The sequence below is a fragment of the Cupressus sempervirens genome, chromosome 11, assembly GCF_028749045.1.
Source record: "Cupressus sempervirens isolate cs-2001-9-10 chromosome 11, ASM2874904v1, whole genome shotgun sequence".
Classification (NCBI taxonomy): Eukaryota; Viridiplantae; Streptophyta; class Pinopsida; order Cupressales; family Cupressaceae; genus Cupressus; species Cupressus sempervirens.
The window spans coordinates 376,957,772-376,972,038 of record NC_143128.1 but is presented as its reverse complement, the minus strand read 5'-3'; the positions used below and the strand labels follow the sequence as shown (position 1 = coordinate 376,972,038).

Sequence of the window (14,267 nt, the reverse complement as noted above, 5' to 3'; positions counted from 1 at the left end):
CTAAGTGCAGAAGGTGAACCAAAACCTATTGATCAAAAGAGGACAGGTGGAGGTGAGTTTATAGGTAATTGTTTCAGATGTGGTGAAGAAAGGCATAGATCATTTGAATGTCCTCATGGTAGGAAAGTTGATATTGTGAATGAGGTTGTAGTCCAAGATAGTCAAACCAGAGTGAGGAAAGAGTTTGCTATCTTGATGAGTGTTGATTGGTCAAATGACACTATAATCTTGTCAAAGGACTAATTTGTTCAGGACTTGTTGTAAGTCTGGTGGTAAGGTCTACAAGGTGATTGTGGATGGTAGTAGTACTGATAACCTTGTTGCTAAGGAGATGGTTCAGAAACTTTGTTTGAAGAGAGCGAGACATCCTTAACCTTATAGGATTGGCTGGTTGCAAGGTGAGTATGCTTTGGAGGTGAGGGAGCAATGCCTTGTTGATTTCCAGATTGGGTAGTATAAGGATCAAGTGTTGTGTGATATTGTGGACATGAACAGTTGTCATGTGTTGCCTAGTAGACCCTTGGCAGTATAATTGCAGGTTTGTGCATGATTGTGTCAAGAATGTGTTTATAATTGTGAAAGGTGGTAGGAAGCATTCCCTAATTCCTTCGTAGAATGAAGAGCTCGGTAGGAGGAACCTAAGTATTGGCAGTCGAATTGAGTTCGCAAATTTTGAGAAGGTTGGAGATCAGCATGGAAAGAAGGCCTGTAGCACACCTAGGATGGATGTGAAGAAGCAGAAGAACAAGGGAAAGAGTTGCAAGTTGAAGACTTGGATGATATTTATGTGAAAAACCAATTTGGGATTTATGTGCCGAATCCCAGAAGATGTTCTTCCAGCTACTGAGAACATCTTTTCGAACCTAGGGTGTCTGATGCAGGAGCATCTTGGACTTTCTTGCAATCTTGCATGATTGGAGGTATTTTGGCTTAGTGTTGTGGACTCAGTCACCAAACAATGGTGTTCAGTCGTTGAAGGGTCTAGTTGTGGCCGAGGATCTCGGTCGTTGTTTGTTGCTCGGCACCTACTATGCTCGGCAGGTATTGGTTGCTAGCCTTGTATGGATTGCTTGGCATTTACTACAGTGCTTGGCATATGCTAGTTGCTCGACATGCACTAGGAGCTCGGCAATGTTGGTGTTTTGGCTAATGCTTGACTTGGTTTTTTCTAACACTCAGTCTGATCTTGGTTCCTATGGGTGTCGAGTTGTCTGTGAGCTGACTTTGGGTATTTAATTTGTGTTGTAGCCATCTTGTGGCTCAACATACATTTAATGTAAGGGATTTAATTTAATTTGTAATGAATTGGGCCAACTTGTGGCTTAGTTAGGTATAAGTAGGGGGTCTTGTGGAGTCTTAGGTAATAATGATCTATCTTGGAGAAGAGTATGTGAACTTTGAAGAGCTAGTAGCTATGACTTGAAAACTAGGAGATTGCTTGGTGGGCTTGCGAGCCCAAGTTAAGATTTCCTTGGAGGTTTCTACTAGAGTGTGGATCTGGACTAACTGGAAGTGGTGTTTAAGTTGGACCTTATTGGATCTTGCAAAATTGTTTTGTAATTGTTGTTGTATTTAGCCCTAACCTGGAAGGCCTTACAAATGGGCATATGCCATGTCCCCTTTTTAGTGACATGTTATTTTGCTTGAATTTGCCTATCATGGACTCTCGTAGGCAGATGGTTTAGGTGAGAGAGTCATTCTGATGATTATTTGGGGATTGGATGGTCTTATTTGCTCTTGGAGAGATGGGGTTTATCATATTTTTATTTTTATGTGTTATGCAAGACCAAAACATTATAATTTTGAGTTGAGTTGTACTTTTTATTTTATAAAGTTACTTTATATAAAAGTGCATTATTAAGGGATTTCATAAGAATATTTTATGGATACTTCTAGAAGTTCTTAGAGGTTTCTTAGAAAAGTGAATAAATAGAGTCCTTGGCCTCTCATTTGGACATCCTATGACTTGAGTTTACACTACTTTTCTCTTTGAGCATTTGTGGCGCCATCTTGGTCTGCAGATCGTTATTTGATCATTAGAAACGAAGTCTCCTAAGGATTTGCATAACTGAGAAGGTGAAATATCCTTTGAAGGATTGCACTTTGGAAGTGGTATTCAGCTATTTCAAGTTGGGCTTATTTGGACATTTCCAACAGGGTTCGATTTTCAGCTTGGACATACATTTTTACTCATATCTCACTGTTGGTTGGGAGTTTGATTTTAATTTTCTCGGAGAATTTTCTTTGGAGCCTAGCGATCATTTCTACACCATTTTCAACACCTTTCAGCCCAGCATTTATTTTTGCCAGGTGTCGTACCAATCCATACATGTACGGCTGTACCTGCAGGCCATGCGGTCAGCAAGTTTGAGGGCAGGTTGGAGTTGCATTTTTTCATCATTTCGTCTCAGCATTCAGTCTCCAGCATTTGCTCAATCCAGGTTCTTTCATTTCACTTCATAGTTGTGAGAAATTCTCAGTTGCATTCAGCCAGTAAGGGTTTGTTTGTAATGTGTCATGTTGTAATGCCTTGAGTTGAAAAATCGCATATCATATGAAAAAGCATTTGGTTATCTTTGAATGAATATATTGGCACTATTTTATATCAGTTATTTGAGTAGATTTGTTGCACAACAATTTCTTTTATTCAGCATTTTACTTTCAGCAATGTATTTACTTTGCATGTCAAGTGTTTGACGAAATGTCACAGTACAGTGTTAGTGGTCATTAGTGACCTATTGGCAAGGGCCATTACAGCATATTGCATGTAAACAGTTATATTTATGAATAAAGAGTTGCATTTGGTATCAGATCTTGCATTGTTGTTAAGTTGTTGTGTTTCTGCTGTGTGGTTATTTGCAGGGATCCAATTTACCTCCAATAGGGATACCCTCTGATTCTCACTACATCACGTGGTTATGATTTCAAGCTCCATTTTTTATGATCTATTGTGGTATTGTAATATTAAATGTCTAGGTATAGCACCTATATTTTTTTAAATAGTTGCATAGCTATTGGGGGGTTTTCTTTTGTAACTGGTTCTAAGCAGCATATGTTCTGGTTGCTTCAGTACCATAGAAACTATGTAAACTTTTATATTATTAATATAAAGTCTCCACCCAGTGGTTTACCTAGCAATATATATATATATATGCTAAGCCCAATTATATAATGTTCCCTCCTAGGGTCTATGCATATATTGTATTTAACCATAAAGCCAAAATGAAATCGCTAATCTCTCTAACATGTCTACAGAAAATGAAAACTTGTAAACACTTCAAAGGCTTTCTTTTTATGCAGTTAAATGCCAAGGGTTCCAAAAATGGGATGCCCAAGGACACAATCAAGACACACACATACACAACAAACTTACGAAACAAAATTAGCAGAGAAAATTACTTTATTTCATATTATGAGATTTATCATTTACGATTGTGGGCTAAACTAACATAAATAGAGCACTTCAACTCAAACTATCTATAGGTCCACCTGCAAGTGGTTTACATTTTTTCCCTTTTATGATTTCAATTTACAAACTACTATGGGAACCCGTGGAATTCTTCCCATTCAAAAGGCACATTTTATAACCTCAAAATCTCATATATACCATTCCAGCAACTTTATTAAAGGATGAAATTAAGAATCAGTAAACAGATTTATATTCCATAATATTTTGAGCAAGAAAAAAAAATCATTGCGTATTGCTAGGATATTTTAAGCTCAAAGACCTTTTACCTTATGCTTGTCAAAGAACTCCACCTGCAAAAACAATATTACCACACACAATCAGTATGATAGCTCTTTGCAGTTAGCAATGCTTTATTTCTTTTTACAGATTCATAGACATAGATCAGTGCTCTCCAAATGCAGTAACATTTTTAAAACTGATGAAATACCATGCTACTGTTGTACAGCTTCAAAATTCAAGGATAAGCAGAAAAGGTTAGAGTACATAGATAATTTTTATGACAAAAGAATAAGCGAGGGAATTACAATCTGCTTCATTTCATTATAACAAATTTACACTACTAAGTTGTTCGTTTAGACAGTTCCACTTTGCAAAACACAAATTGTGACCTCTTCACATTACAATAAAATCTTTATGGAAATATAGATTATCCTCGGTTTATATAAATTACCAGAAACTGGATGGCACCTTCACTTTTAATGCTATTATTTAAAAAGATAAACAAATACCTTTTAAATCTTCTGTTTTTTTTGGAGCTTGAAATGATTTCAACAAAATTACAGCCTTGCAAGATTTTGCATGGTTGGAAAACTGGAGCTTCTTTTAGCAGTAGTGATAAAGCCTTACATGCTAGTGATAGATTACTTCTGCATTATAGATGACTTTTCAAGTGATAGTGGTGCCATTGGACTATAAGAAGATCTCCCACTCCATCTACCATATTGGTTTAACTAAGCATTTCCTCAAGGAAAGTATAATGTAGAGAATTAGCCCCACTTTGTGACATGATTTCGTACTTCATGAACTTTGGCATTTTGGTCCATGTTACACTTGATTAAATTATTATAAAGGGCAGTCCAAATATGATACATCATGGCAAAACAACTAATGCAAAAAGTAAAGGAACACAATATGCATATAAAATTATTGTGAAATAAGAAGTGGTGTTGTCCCCTTATTTTTTTTCCCAAAGGTTAATGGGTTGGTCCAATGAAAATATTTTATTGAAAAAATCATTTTAATTCATGAAAAAACAATTTATGTCTGATTGTCAAAAAAGTTGTTGTAAAAAGCCTCAACAAGTTATATCCTTAACAAACATCAATTTGCTTTTGCTAATCAACAATTTGATATTTTGTCAAACATTTGGCAAACAAATTATTATCACTGAATAAATAATGCTTTAGATTCACAACCAGCTGCTCACAATTTTAATTGATTAAAGTCTTTATCAATTTGAACAAATGAACACCACTAAACAATTTAGAAGTAATTTAATAATTGATGGCAATGCTACTAATATCCAATTTAACAATTGACTTCTGAAAATTTACAAGAATGCAATAATGAACCTGGAAATTGACTTCTAATAGATGAAATATGGATTGCAGCTCTCAAGAAATAATCTAATTTACTCATAGGTTCAAAAATACATGCTCCTCGCTTATAATCGCAGGTGCTCTAAAACCTGATTGTTGGCCTCCAATAATTGATTGCAACCTTCCACAAAGTCTGAAATCGCTGCCAAATACAGGGACGACAGCCACAGTACATTCTTCTTTAACCACGCCAAACAACAAACAATAATGGTGTTCCAAATCACAAATTCTCCAAACACAATGAAATTCTAGGTACAATACACAACAGTCAAGAAATACTATAATTTAATTAAGACAATTCTTAGAATTAATTCACAATACCTCAGCTATGAATTACCAGACACTTCTTGATTCCAAACCCTTATACTTCAGCAAGGGCAAAGAAATCGACAAACTCAGTAACTCTTGACAGGCAACAAAAGAAAATAATCAATCGGATGCTTTACTCATCAAATGGGCTCATATTTATAATCTCCAAATGGGATAAAGTTTCACAAATGAAATTCACTGAAGAACCTTCCCACAAACAACATTTAAAACATAATAAAGTGTCATTATAAACTAATTTATTAATTGCTTTTGGCTTTGAAAATGAACTTTTCCACCATAACTCCAAATTCTAACATGTAAGGCCACTGTTTCTTGTTCCCATGATTTAAAACTTTTTGTCTCGGTTCCAATGAGCTATGATACTGAGGTGACCAACTAACAACAATAACAAAAATAGCAACCTTGACGTATTTAGATCAATAATAATAATAATTCACCCATCTTGCAAAAACAACTAAAGAAGCATCAAAATCAAAATCTGACAACACCAAGGTGATCCTGATGATGAAAGACGATGAATGAACCTGACGGGGTGACTTACTATAAATAGACGCTCCCTCCAAGATTCTTGGAGCCCAATCTGGAAGCCTGAAATAAAAAATGAGAGCATCATCCAACTCCTCTAAGTCAAATGAGCTCATCGGAACCGATAGATTGACTTACTATAAATAGTAAGTCCCTCAAATGGAGCCAAAACACACCATAGGCTGCTAGAAAGCCTATAACCACACAACTAAGACCCTCAAATCCTATTGTCAGCTCACGAGAGTCGCGATGGTGAACAGACCTGGCCAACTACAGGAACCTGCTAAAAATGGGGACATTACAATTGTTTTAAAAAAGGGACCAAAAGTGATGTTAGAAATAGGGTCCAAAAGTAGCATATTTTATTAAAAAAATCTTCTACTCACTTTTCAAAAATCAAGTTTGGAGGGAAAATTAGAGATTCAAATTATTATTATTCCTTGAAAATAAAATATAAAGAGGAGTTGAGGAATGGAGAGGGTAACTAGTTTAGATAATCAAAATCATTTCTTTTGTCAGTGAGCATTGTTTTTTTTTTCTTAGGACAAAAACTACAAAAAAATGGATTTTGGGATGAAACCTTCCTACTTATTTGATTAAATCCCATTTAGGGATCATCATTGGGTTGAACAGTTGCAAGTTTTCAATGCATTAAAGTTGGTGTGAATATATCGAAGTGTCCAAAATTTGTGTATATGTGTGCACGGATTTTTTGGATTTTCCAAAGCTTTATTCAGACGTGATTTCAAAGTATATATTCATTTGAGTTTCCAATATTAGTATTAATATGGAGAATTCCTTGGCTGCCCATAGCTCATATTGTAGATTTCTCTTGATTAATGGTGCTAAGTGTTCAATTTAATCCTCATGAAGCTTCCATAGTCTTTTTGAAAGATCCCTGATGGATCTCTTCTGCTGATCTGCTGTAATTTTATATTTTTAAATCTGTTTTTTTGTTTATTTATGTTTCCTTGCAGAACTAGACAGAAGTGCAGAAAGATTTGTTTTTTTTTATGGTTTTACAACATAAAAAGGAATAGGGAACAGCAACCTTTAAACAAGACTGAAATAAATAAGGTATTCAGTAAAAAATCAGAATTATTGCAAATCGTACCAAGTAGATTTGTCTAAATTATAGAGCCATGCAATAAATCCAATGCATTTCCCAAAGCTCACATACAAATTTCATGTCAAACTGGAAGGTGAAGATTATTCTTGAATCTAGCGTACATTTGGAGGTGAATACAAGCAATACTCTATACACCACGTGGTGTATTTGCTGCAAATGGCATCCCCTAGGCTGCAATGAACCACATCCCAACTGGAAAGATGATATGCCATGCTGAAACCCCAATGAGAATTGATGCCTCTATCCTTAATCACCACGCACAATGCCTAAGAGATTTGGTGCCAAAGATTGCTGAGGGCTACGTCCCAGCCAATCACTAACATGACAGTCCTCCCCTCTTGGAGATGCTTGCCCACAAGCAATACAACACTAATCCTCCACTATCCCAAGCAATCCAAATATAGAGCACTGATCGACCTCAAACCTAAAGTGTCTCATCAAGACAAACATACTCCCCACTGTAAGGTGTAGAAGTGAAGTAGATCACATCATCACAGTAGAGTATCCACCCCTGAATACCCTCGCGCCCAAGAATCCAAACAAATGGCCATCCTGTCCTCCTGTCAAAATTCAAACCAATAGCCGGTCCCAAAACAATCCTATTATGCAACCCATCCCAAACCTCATACAATCTCCGTAGTGTCGTCGGTAGAAACTGTAGCGGACAAGGTGTTGTCGTCGATAAAGATTTTGTAGCTGACGGGCTGACGAGTTCATGTCATCGGTAAATATTTTGTAGCCAACGGCTAGATTAGTATTGTTATGTAGCCAACAGACCCCTTCGGGAAGGTTCGGCGGAAAGTATTTATATCTCGTCTAGGATCATTGTAAATCATCTTATCATTAGTTATGTAATCTTTTGGCCTATGTGAATAAAGGAGTACTACTGTTGTTGTTCTTGTTCATGGTCTGTGTGCATTAATCCATTAATCTATGCGGTAAAACATTTGGCGACATTGCCCTATGAACCTGGAAGGTGGGAGGAATGAAGATTAATGCCAAATCAGCTTAACAAGGATTGAAATAAGGTCAAGGAGAAAGATGGAATCCGTACTGCGCAAGAAAATTGAATTCTGACATAACAAGCCGAATGCAGAAGGAGGTTTCAGAAGATTGCCGACAGACACAAAAGTGCAGAGGAATTGTTAAAGGAGACTCGACAGCTGGTGGAGTTGGTGGAAGAAGCAAGAGAGGAGTTTTTGAATTTGTATTCGCCAAGGGAAGAGAATCCAGATGGAAGAGAATCGACTCGCACGGCTCGGAGTGCCGGGGGAGCACGAGCGTGGAGTGAACTCTTTGTCCGTGATACACTTCCGAAAGGGACAACTTCAAAAGATCCTTCTTCACCAAGGTTCGCAGCTATTGAGACCGCCAGTGTGGGAGACCAGATCATCGGTGTGGGAGAATTGACTGCCGGTGTGGGAGTGCAGACCGCTGGTGTGGGAGAGCAAACCGCTGGAGTACAAACCGCCGGTGTGGGAGTGCAGACCGCCAGTGTGGGAGAGCAGACCGCCAGAGTACAAATCGTTGGTGTGGGAGTGCAGGCCGCCGGTATGGGAGTGCAAAGCCACGGTGTGGGAGTGAACAGTGCCAATGTTGCAGGACCGAACAACACCTGTGCACAAAACCCAGTAGTGATGGCAAGACCAAAGGAAAAGTTACCGAAGATTGATGGTGATTGTACAGTTGATCCAATTTGACACTGTAAAACATGTGAAATGATTTGGAGGGCAAATGGCATAACAGATACAAACAAATGGGTGCGGCAATTTTCGGCAACCCTATGGGGTGTTGCAAGTGATTGGTTCGCCGATGCAGATCCCCAGAACTTAACCACTTGGGACAACCTTAAGAAGGAGTTTACTACCGAATTTCAACTATTGCGCAATGACAACAAAATCGTCGCAGAGATATACAATACGAAGCAAGGGAAGAATGAAACTGTCCGCATATATGCCAGGAAATTAAAAGATTTGATAAGTAAAATGGAAAATAAGCTAACGGATGGACTACAGAAAAGATGGTTTATGGAAGGCCTACACCTGAAGTTGTGGAAGAAGATGAAAATTGTGTTGCCGTCGTCATACACAGAAGCATACAATAGAGCGATGAACTTGGAAAGCAAGCACAGGACAAAAAAGAAGAAGAATAGTTCCTTCGACTCAGATGACGACGCATCCTCGGGAGAGGATAGCAGTGATGATGAAAACAGTAGCAAGAAGGTCCGCGCCCTACAGAAGGACATGATCCGTATGATGAAGGAATTTTAAAACATGCAGAAGGAGACAAAGGGAAGCGAGCTATGGTGCACAGAATGTAAGACGGAAGGTCATACTAAAGGGTCCTGTCCAAAGAACCAATTTTGTAAGATTTTCCAGATCATGGGACATTCCACAAAAACCAGAGGACCTCAACAAGTGTTTCTGGCATAGGTAGCTTCCACGTCAGGAGGGAACAGAAATGCAAACATTGATGGTGCCACTTCGGGTGGGTACAGGAATAATAGCAGAGGGCAAAACAACAATAACAATGTGAACAATAACAATAACAATGGCAACCGAAGTCGAATCCAGTATGATGCAAATGGACGGCCGATCGTTCAATGCCGAGCATGTAATTTGTGGGGTCATTTTGCGTGGGATTGTACAATGGCAAACACACCGAAATTATTATGCAGATGGTGCAGACCCAGCGACCATGAAGCTGCCAAGTGCCCAAAATCCGGAGTAAATTTGATTACTGTCAGAACAGACGAAGAGGAGGTTTTGGCAATTACACGGAGGCAAGCAAAGGTGTACCCGAACCCGATGGAAGAAAAGAGGAAATTGGGGGAAGCGCGGACAGAAATTGAAAAGGCATCATAGGTGGAGACATCTCAATTGAAGGAAAGCACTGGCACCTCAACAAGGAACTGCGTTGAGCAAAACATAATAAAGCAGGTGATGCAAATGGAAGTCCCGATCAAATTAAGTGACTTTCTCACAATGCCCCAGTTACGAACGGCCATTTTGAATTCTACACCACTTCCAAAAGCAATGGAGGAAACAAGAAGGGACAATAGTGGAACGACGGCAATAGACCCAATGCTTCTGACACTCACAACAGGAAAGCATCCAACGATCATCAAGGTGGGGATTTTGGAAAATGTTCTGACAGACACAATTGTCGACGGAGGGTCCAGTGTGAATGTGTTACCAGAGAATACTTGGAAGTTGGGAAAGCCGACATTGTGGCCACCTACATTCCAGTTGCTCACAACAAACCAGCACGGGATCAAACCATTGGGAACCTTGAGGGCGCAACCAATAACTATTGGAACGCAACCATTTTTATTGGACTTCGTGGTCATTCCATTAAAAAGAAAAGGATATGATGCTATTCTGGGACGGAATTGGTGGGTGCAAGCAAAAGTAAAACATGATTGGAAACAAAATACCCTATCAATGGAGCACGGAGCCAAAAGATTCATAATTGACCTGTACACACAAATGGTAGGTGAGGAGGCAGCATCATCAGATTCAAAAGGTGAAGGCAAAAGTGACGACGAAGGAAAGAGGAGAATGGAACCGGATGAAGGAGTAATGAGACTAGAAGGAGGATCAAATGGCGACAACCTAGACTCGGTGAATGGCCTTTTCCATTGGCAGATAGAAGACTACGAACTGTTTTCGAGTTGTAATATGTTAAGGGTCGACAAAGGTGAGAAAACAGAGGAAAATGAATGTCTGAAAGAATACAGAAAAGCGGAAGAAGGAAAGGTGGTTACGGCTGAAGCTGAGGGGAAGAACATACAGTCTGAACCTAGAAAAAAAAAAATCTCACTGTCTGGTACATGGTGAACGGACTGCACAGAGAGAAAAGAATACACCACACCATAAAATTAGTTGAAGGGTGTCGATAGCAAAGAAATAATCTAGATGAGCAATGACCGCAAGCACAATGGACCACGAAGGTGACACAAAACAAATGCAAAGCGTGGCGTGATAAGCACCTAGAACTGAACAAGTTTCAACCAGGATAGTTGGTGTTGAAGTATGACGAACAAAATGAGATCAAACTAGGAAAGTTTAAGGTCGGGTGGATCGGGCCATACCAGATTCGGGAGGTAGGCGACAATGGAGCAATAAAATTGTAGACCTTGGATGGGCAAGAAGTGCCTCAGGCAGTCAACGGGTCGAAGCTTAAGATCTATCATGCAAGGAACAGCCCGTCATTGCAGAATGACCAAGCCTGACTGTCTCCCTAGTCGTCGCAGGCTGGCAAGGTCGAGAAGGAAAATTGAGCAGTTGTATTTTTTGTTAGGAAAAAAAGAGAGAGAGAGAGAAAAGGGAGTGAGCAAAAGTGTGCCCGTGGGCACACCCCACTGTCTGCTGCTCTACGGACAACTTTCCGCTGGTGGTTTTGTGGTTACCCGTGGGTGTTAACCCCATGGGTAGTTCATGTTTTCCACGGACAGTCTGTTGGAAGCTCCTCCGACGAACGCCTTGGATTTTTTCCCGCGGCTTGCGTTCTGCATCTTCCACGGGCATTTGTCTTTGCCTTCAGTAGATATCCCTGCTCCCTGCGAACGTGTCTTCCTACGGATGTTCCTCTGATTTCCGCGTTATTGGTTTTCTCCGCAGACGCCTTGGGTTATACTTCTACGGATGGTCTTACTTTCCCGCAGAAGCTTATCCTCCTGCGGGCTGTGTTCCCCCCGCGCCTTGCCTTCTTCATTTCCACAAACGGGTGGCAAGTTTACAGCTTCATTTTTTTCCCGCGGACGCCTTTCCTATTCTCCCATGGTGGCATCTTCCTTCTTCCACGGTGGTATTCTTTTCTTCCACAGGCATTACATCTTCCGCATCCGATCTTTTGCAATAGCATTGCTTGTCTTTTGTTACCTGCGGCATCTCCAGGGTTGTTTTCAAAGCAGAGTATGCATGGATGTTCTCTTTGATTTGAGGGTAGGGAATGAGTTTGGGTGTTTGCATTCTCCGCAGGAAGGCGAAACCGACAGAAACCTTGCATTATGAAGGCAAAAGCATTAGAGGAGTCAGGAGTGATAGAGAGATAGATTAGAGGAAAGAGGCACAGTAGCAGATGAGCTGAGAGAGGAGCAAAGAGAAAGAAAAAAAAAATGACAGATTCATATTGTTCAGAATGAGTAACGCAAAGAGCGTGGAATTGGAAGTAACTCACAGAAATAGTGTGTTCTATGCAGTTTTGTGTGAGTTTCGAAGTGCTAATTTGGTCTTGGCGACGAGGGGATCTGCCCCTCAACCCCGTCCTGTATTGCGACAAGGAGCGCACCCCCGCGGGGGCGCTGCCCCTCAACCCTACTGGGGGCATTGCCCACTAGACCCCCAGTCATTGCAGTTATCAGTCGTGGGAAGTGTGACCAGTTAATGAGACCTGGAGCTGCTACAGGCATGGAGCATCTATGTACCAACAGCACTTGGAGTAGGTTTTGGACGTGAGGCTATCTTGGTGGATGCATAGAGAGCTCGGGAGGAGTTGATCATCCAGTTGGAAGCAATACAGCGACACTTGGCTCAGTGTACCCAGTGTTGGTAGCACAGATGGCTATCAAGGTCAGCGTGACTAGGGAGAAAGTATTGTGTTAGCAGAGGCTACAAATGTGCGTGGGTTGGAGACCAGTTTGGTGCAAGCACAGGACGAATGTGGAAGTGATCTATCTTGTTGTAGTTAGTCAGTTACTGTATTTTGTTTATTAATTTTTCTCAGATATTTTGTAATTGTCATCTGGAGACAACTTTTTCTTTTGGGGGGATGATGTCATCGGTAGAAACTAGAAACTATAGCCGACAGGGTGTTGTCGTCGATAAAGATTTTGTAGCTGACGAGCCGACGGGTTCATGTCATCGGTAAAGATTTTGTAGCCAACAGACCCCTTCAGGAAGGTTCGGCGAAAAGTATTTATACCCTGTCTGGGATCATTGTAAATCATCTTATCATCAATTATGTAATCTTTTGGCATATGCGAATAAAGGAGTACAGCTGTTGCTGTTCTTATTCATGGTCTGTGTGCATTAATCATTTAATCTATGTGGTAAACACGTGGCAAATCTAAGGCACCTGCTCCTGTGTGTTGAGATATTGAGGGACATGGGGTTATGATCAGAAATCATACTCCTATCTGATCCACCCTAAGATGGAAGTGGGCATGCCTTGAGCATGATTTTCCTTCTTCCCACCCTAAACTCCAATTGTCTCTTCCTAAAATCTTGGTTGTATCTCCCCAAATATTGCAACCACTATACACTGAAAACTACATCTGTGCCCCCTAGATCACACATGCAAAAGTCATCTATCAAGGTGTATCCCTTCATGCCTATGCTCAACTGTGGGATACCCTTGACGCATTGTAGAGTAAGACCATTGGCCACAGTCACATCGATTCTTGGAAAATTTTGTGCTTGCAGACCACATCGGTCTACCATTCTTGTATTTATAAAATTATGTGTAGACCCACTGTCCACCAAACAATACACAGTATGCCCATGGATCATACCCGAGATGTCGAAGAGGTGAATCATCGGTGCACCTGACAATGTAGCCATAGTCCCCTATGTTGCGACTGCTACCTTAGCATCTTTGAGCTCAATTTGGACACCATTATCTTTGTCATTTATATCCTGAACCTCCTCATCGTCCACATCTGATATGACCTCAATAAGATGTGCCTTTCCCTGCCCAAGGCACCTATGTCCCGGTACCCATGGCTCCTTACAAGAAAAACATAATTTCCTCCTCCTTAGTTCATTTCTAGAATCCAGGTCTACTTTGGGAGGTGGAGGTGGCGTGTCCTTAGCCTGTAAAGGAGGTCTCTGTGGTGCTTGTATATTCCCCGATGGTTTCTTATCAGTCTAATAAGAGGTAGGAGTGGTGTCCAATCTCAATGTCACATCAATAGCATCCTTAAGAGTGGCCGACTGGAAAGCACGAACCAATCCCTTAAGCCTATCCTGCAATCCCTCAATGAATAGCATCACACTACGCTTTTGTGTCATATCAAGTACCATAACTGCAATGTGCTGGAACTCATTAATATAAGCTTCTGCATGACCAATTTGTCTCAGATAAGCCAACTCTCTATAGTAAAGTTTTGTATCCTTACGGTCAAACTGTGTAATGAGTCGCTCGGTGAACTCAGCATAGGAATGTACTAAGGCGTGATCCTGGGTAACCAATCCATGGTGCCACCAATCATAGG

At 40.3% G+C, this 14,267-nt stretch overlaps 1 protein-coding gene across 2 annotated transcripts in view; it reads right to left on the bottom strand.

Moving 5' to 3' along the window:
- ABCB28 (non-intrinsic ABC protein 8) overlaps positions 1-14,267 on the bottom strand; it is a 308,160-nt gene that overhangs the window by 255,319 nt on the left and 38,574 nt on the right. For both annotated transcript variants that reach the window (XM_089808594.1, XM_089808595.1), the window contains exon 3: positions 3,736-3,759. In XM_089808594.1, the coding sequence (XP_089664720.1) occupies positions 3,736-3,759 (24 nt within the window). The remainder of the gene's footprint in view (positions 1-3,735; positions 3,760-14,267) is intronic.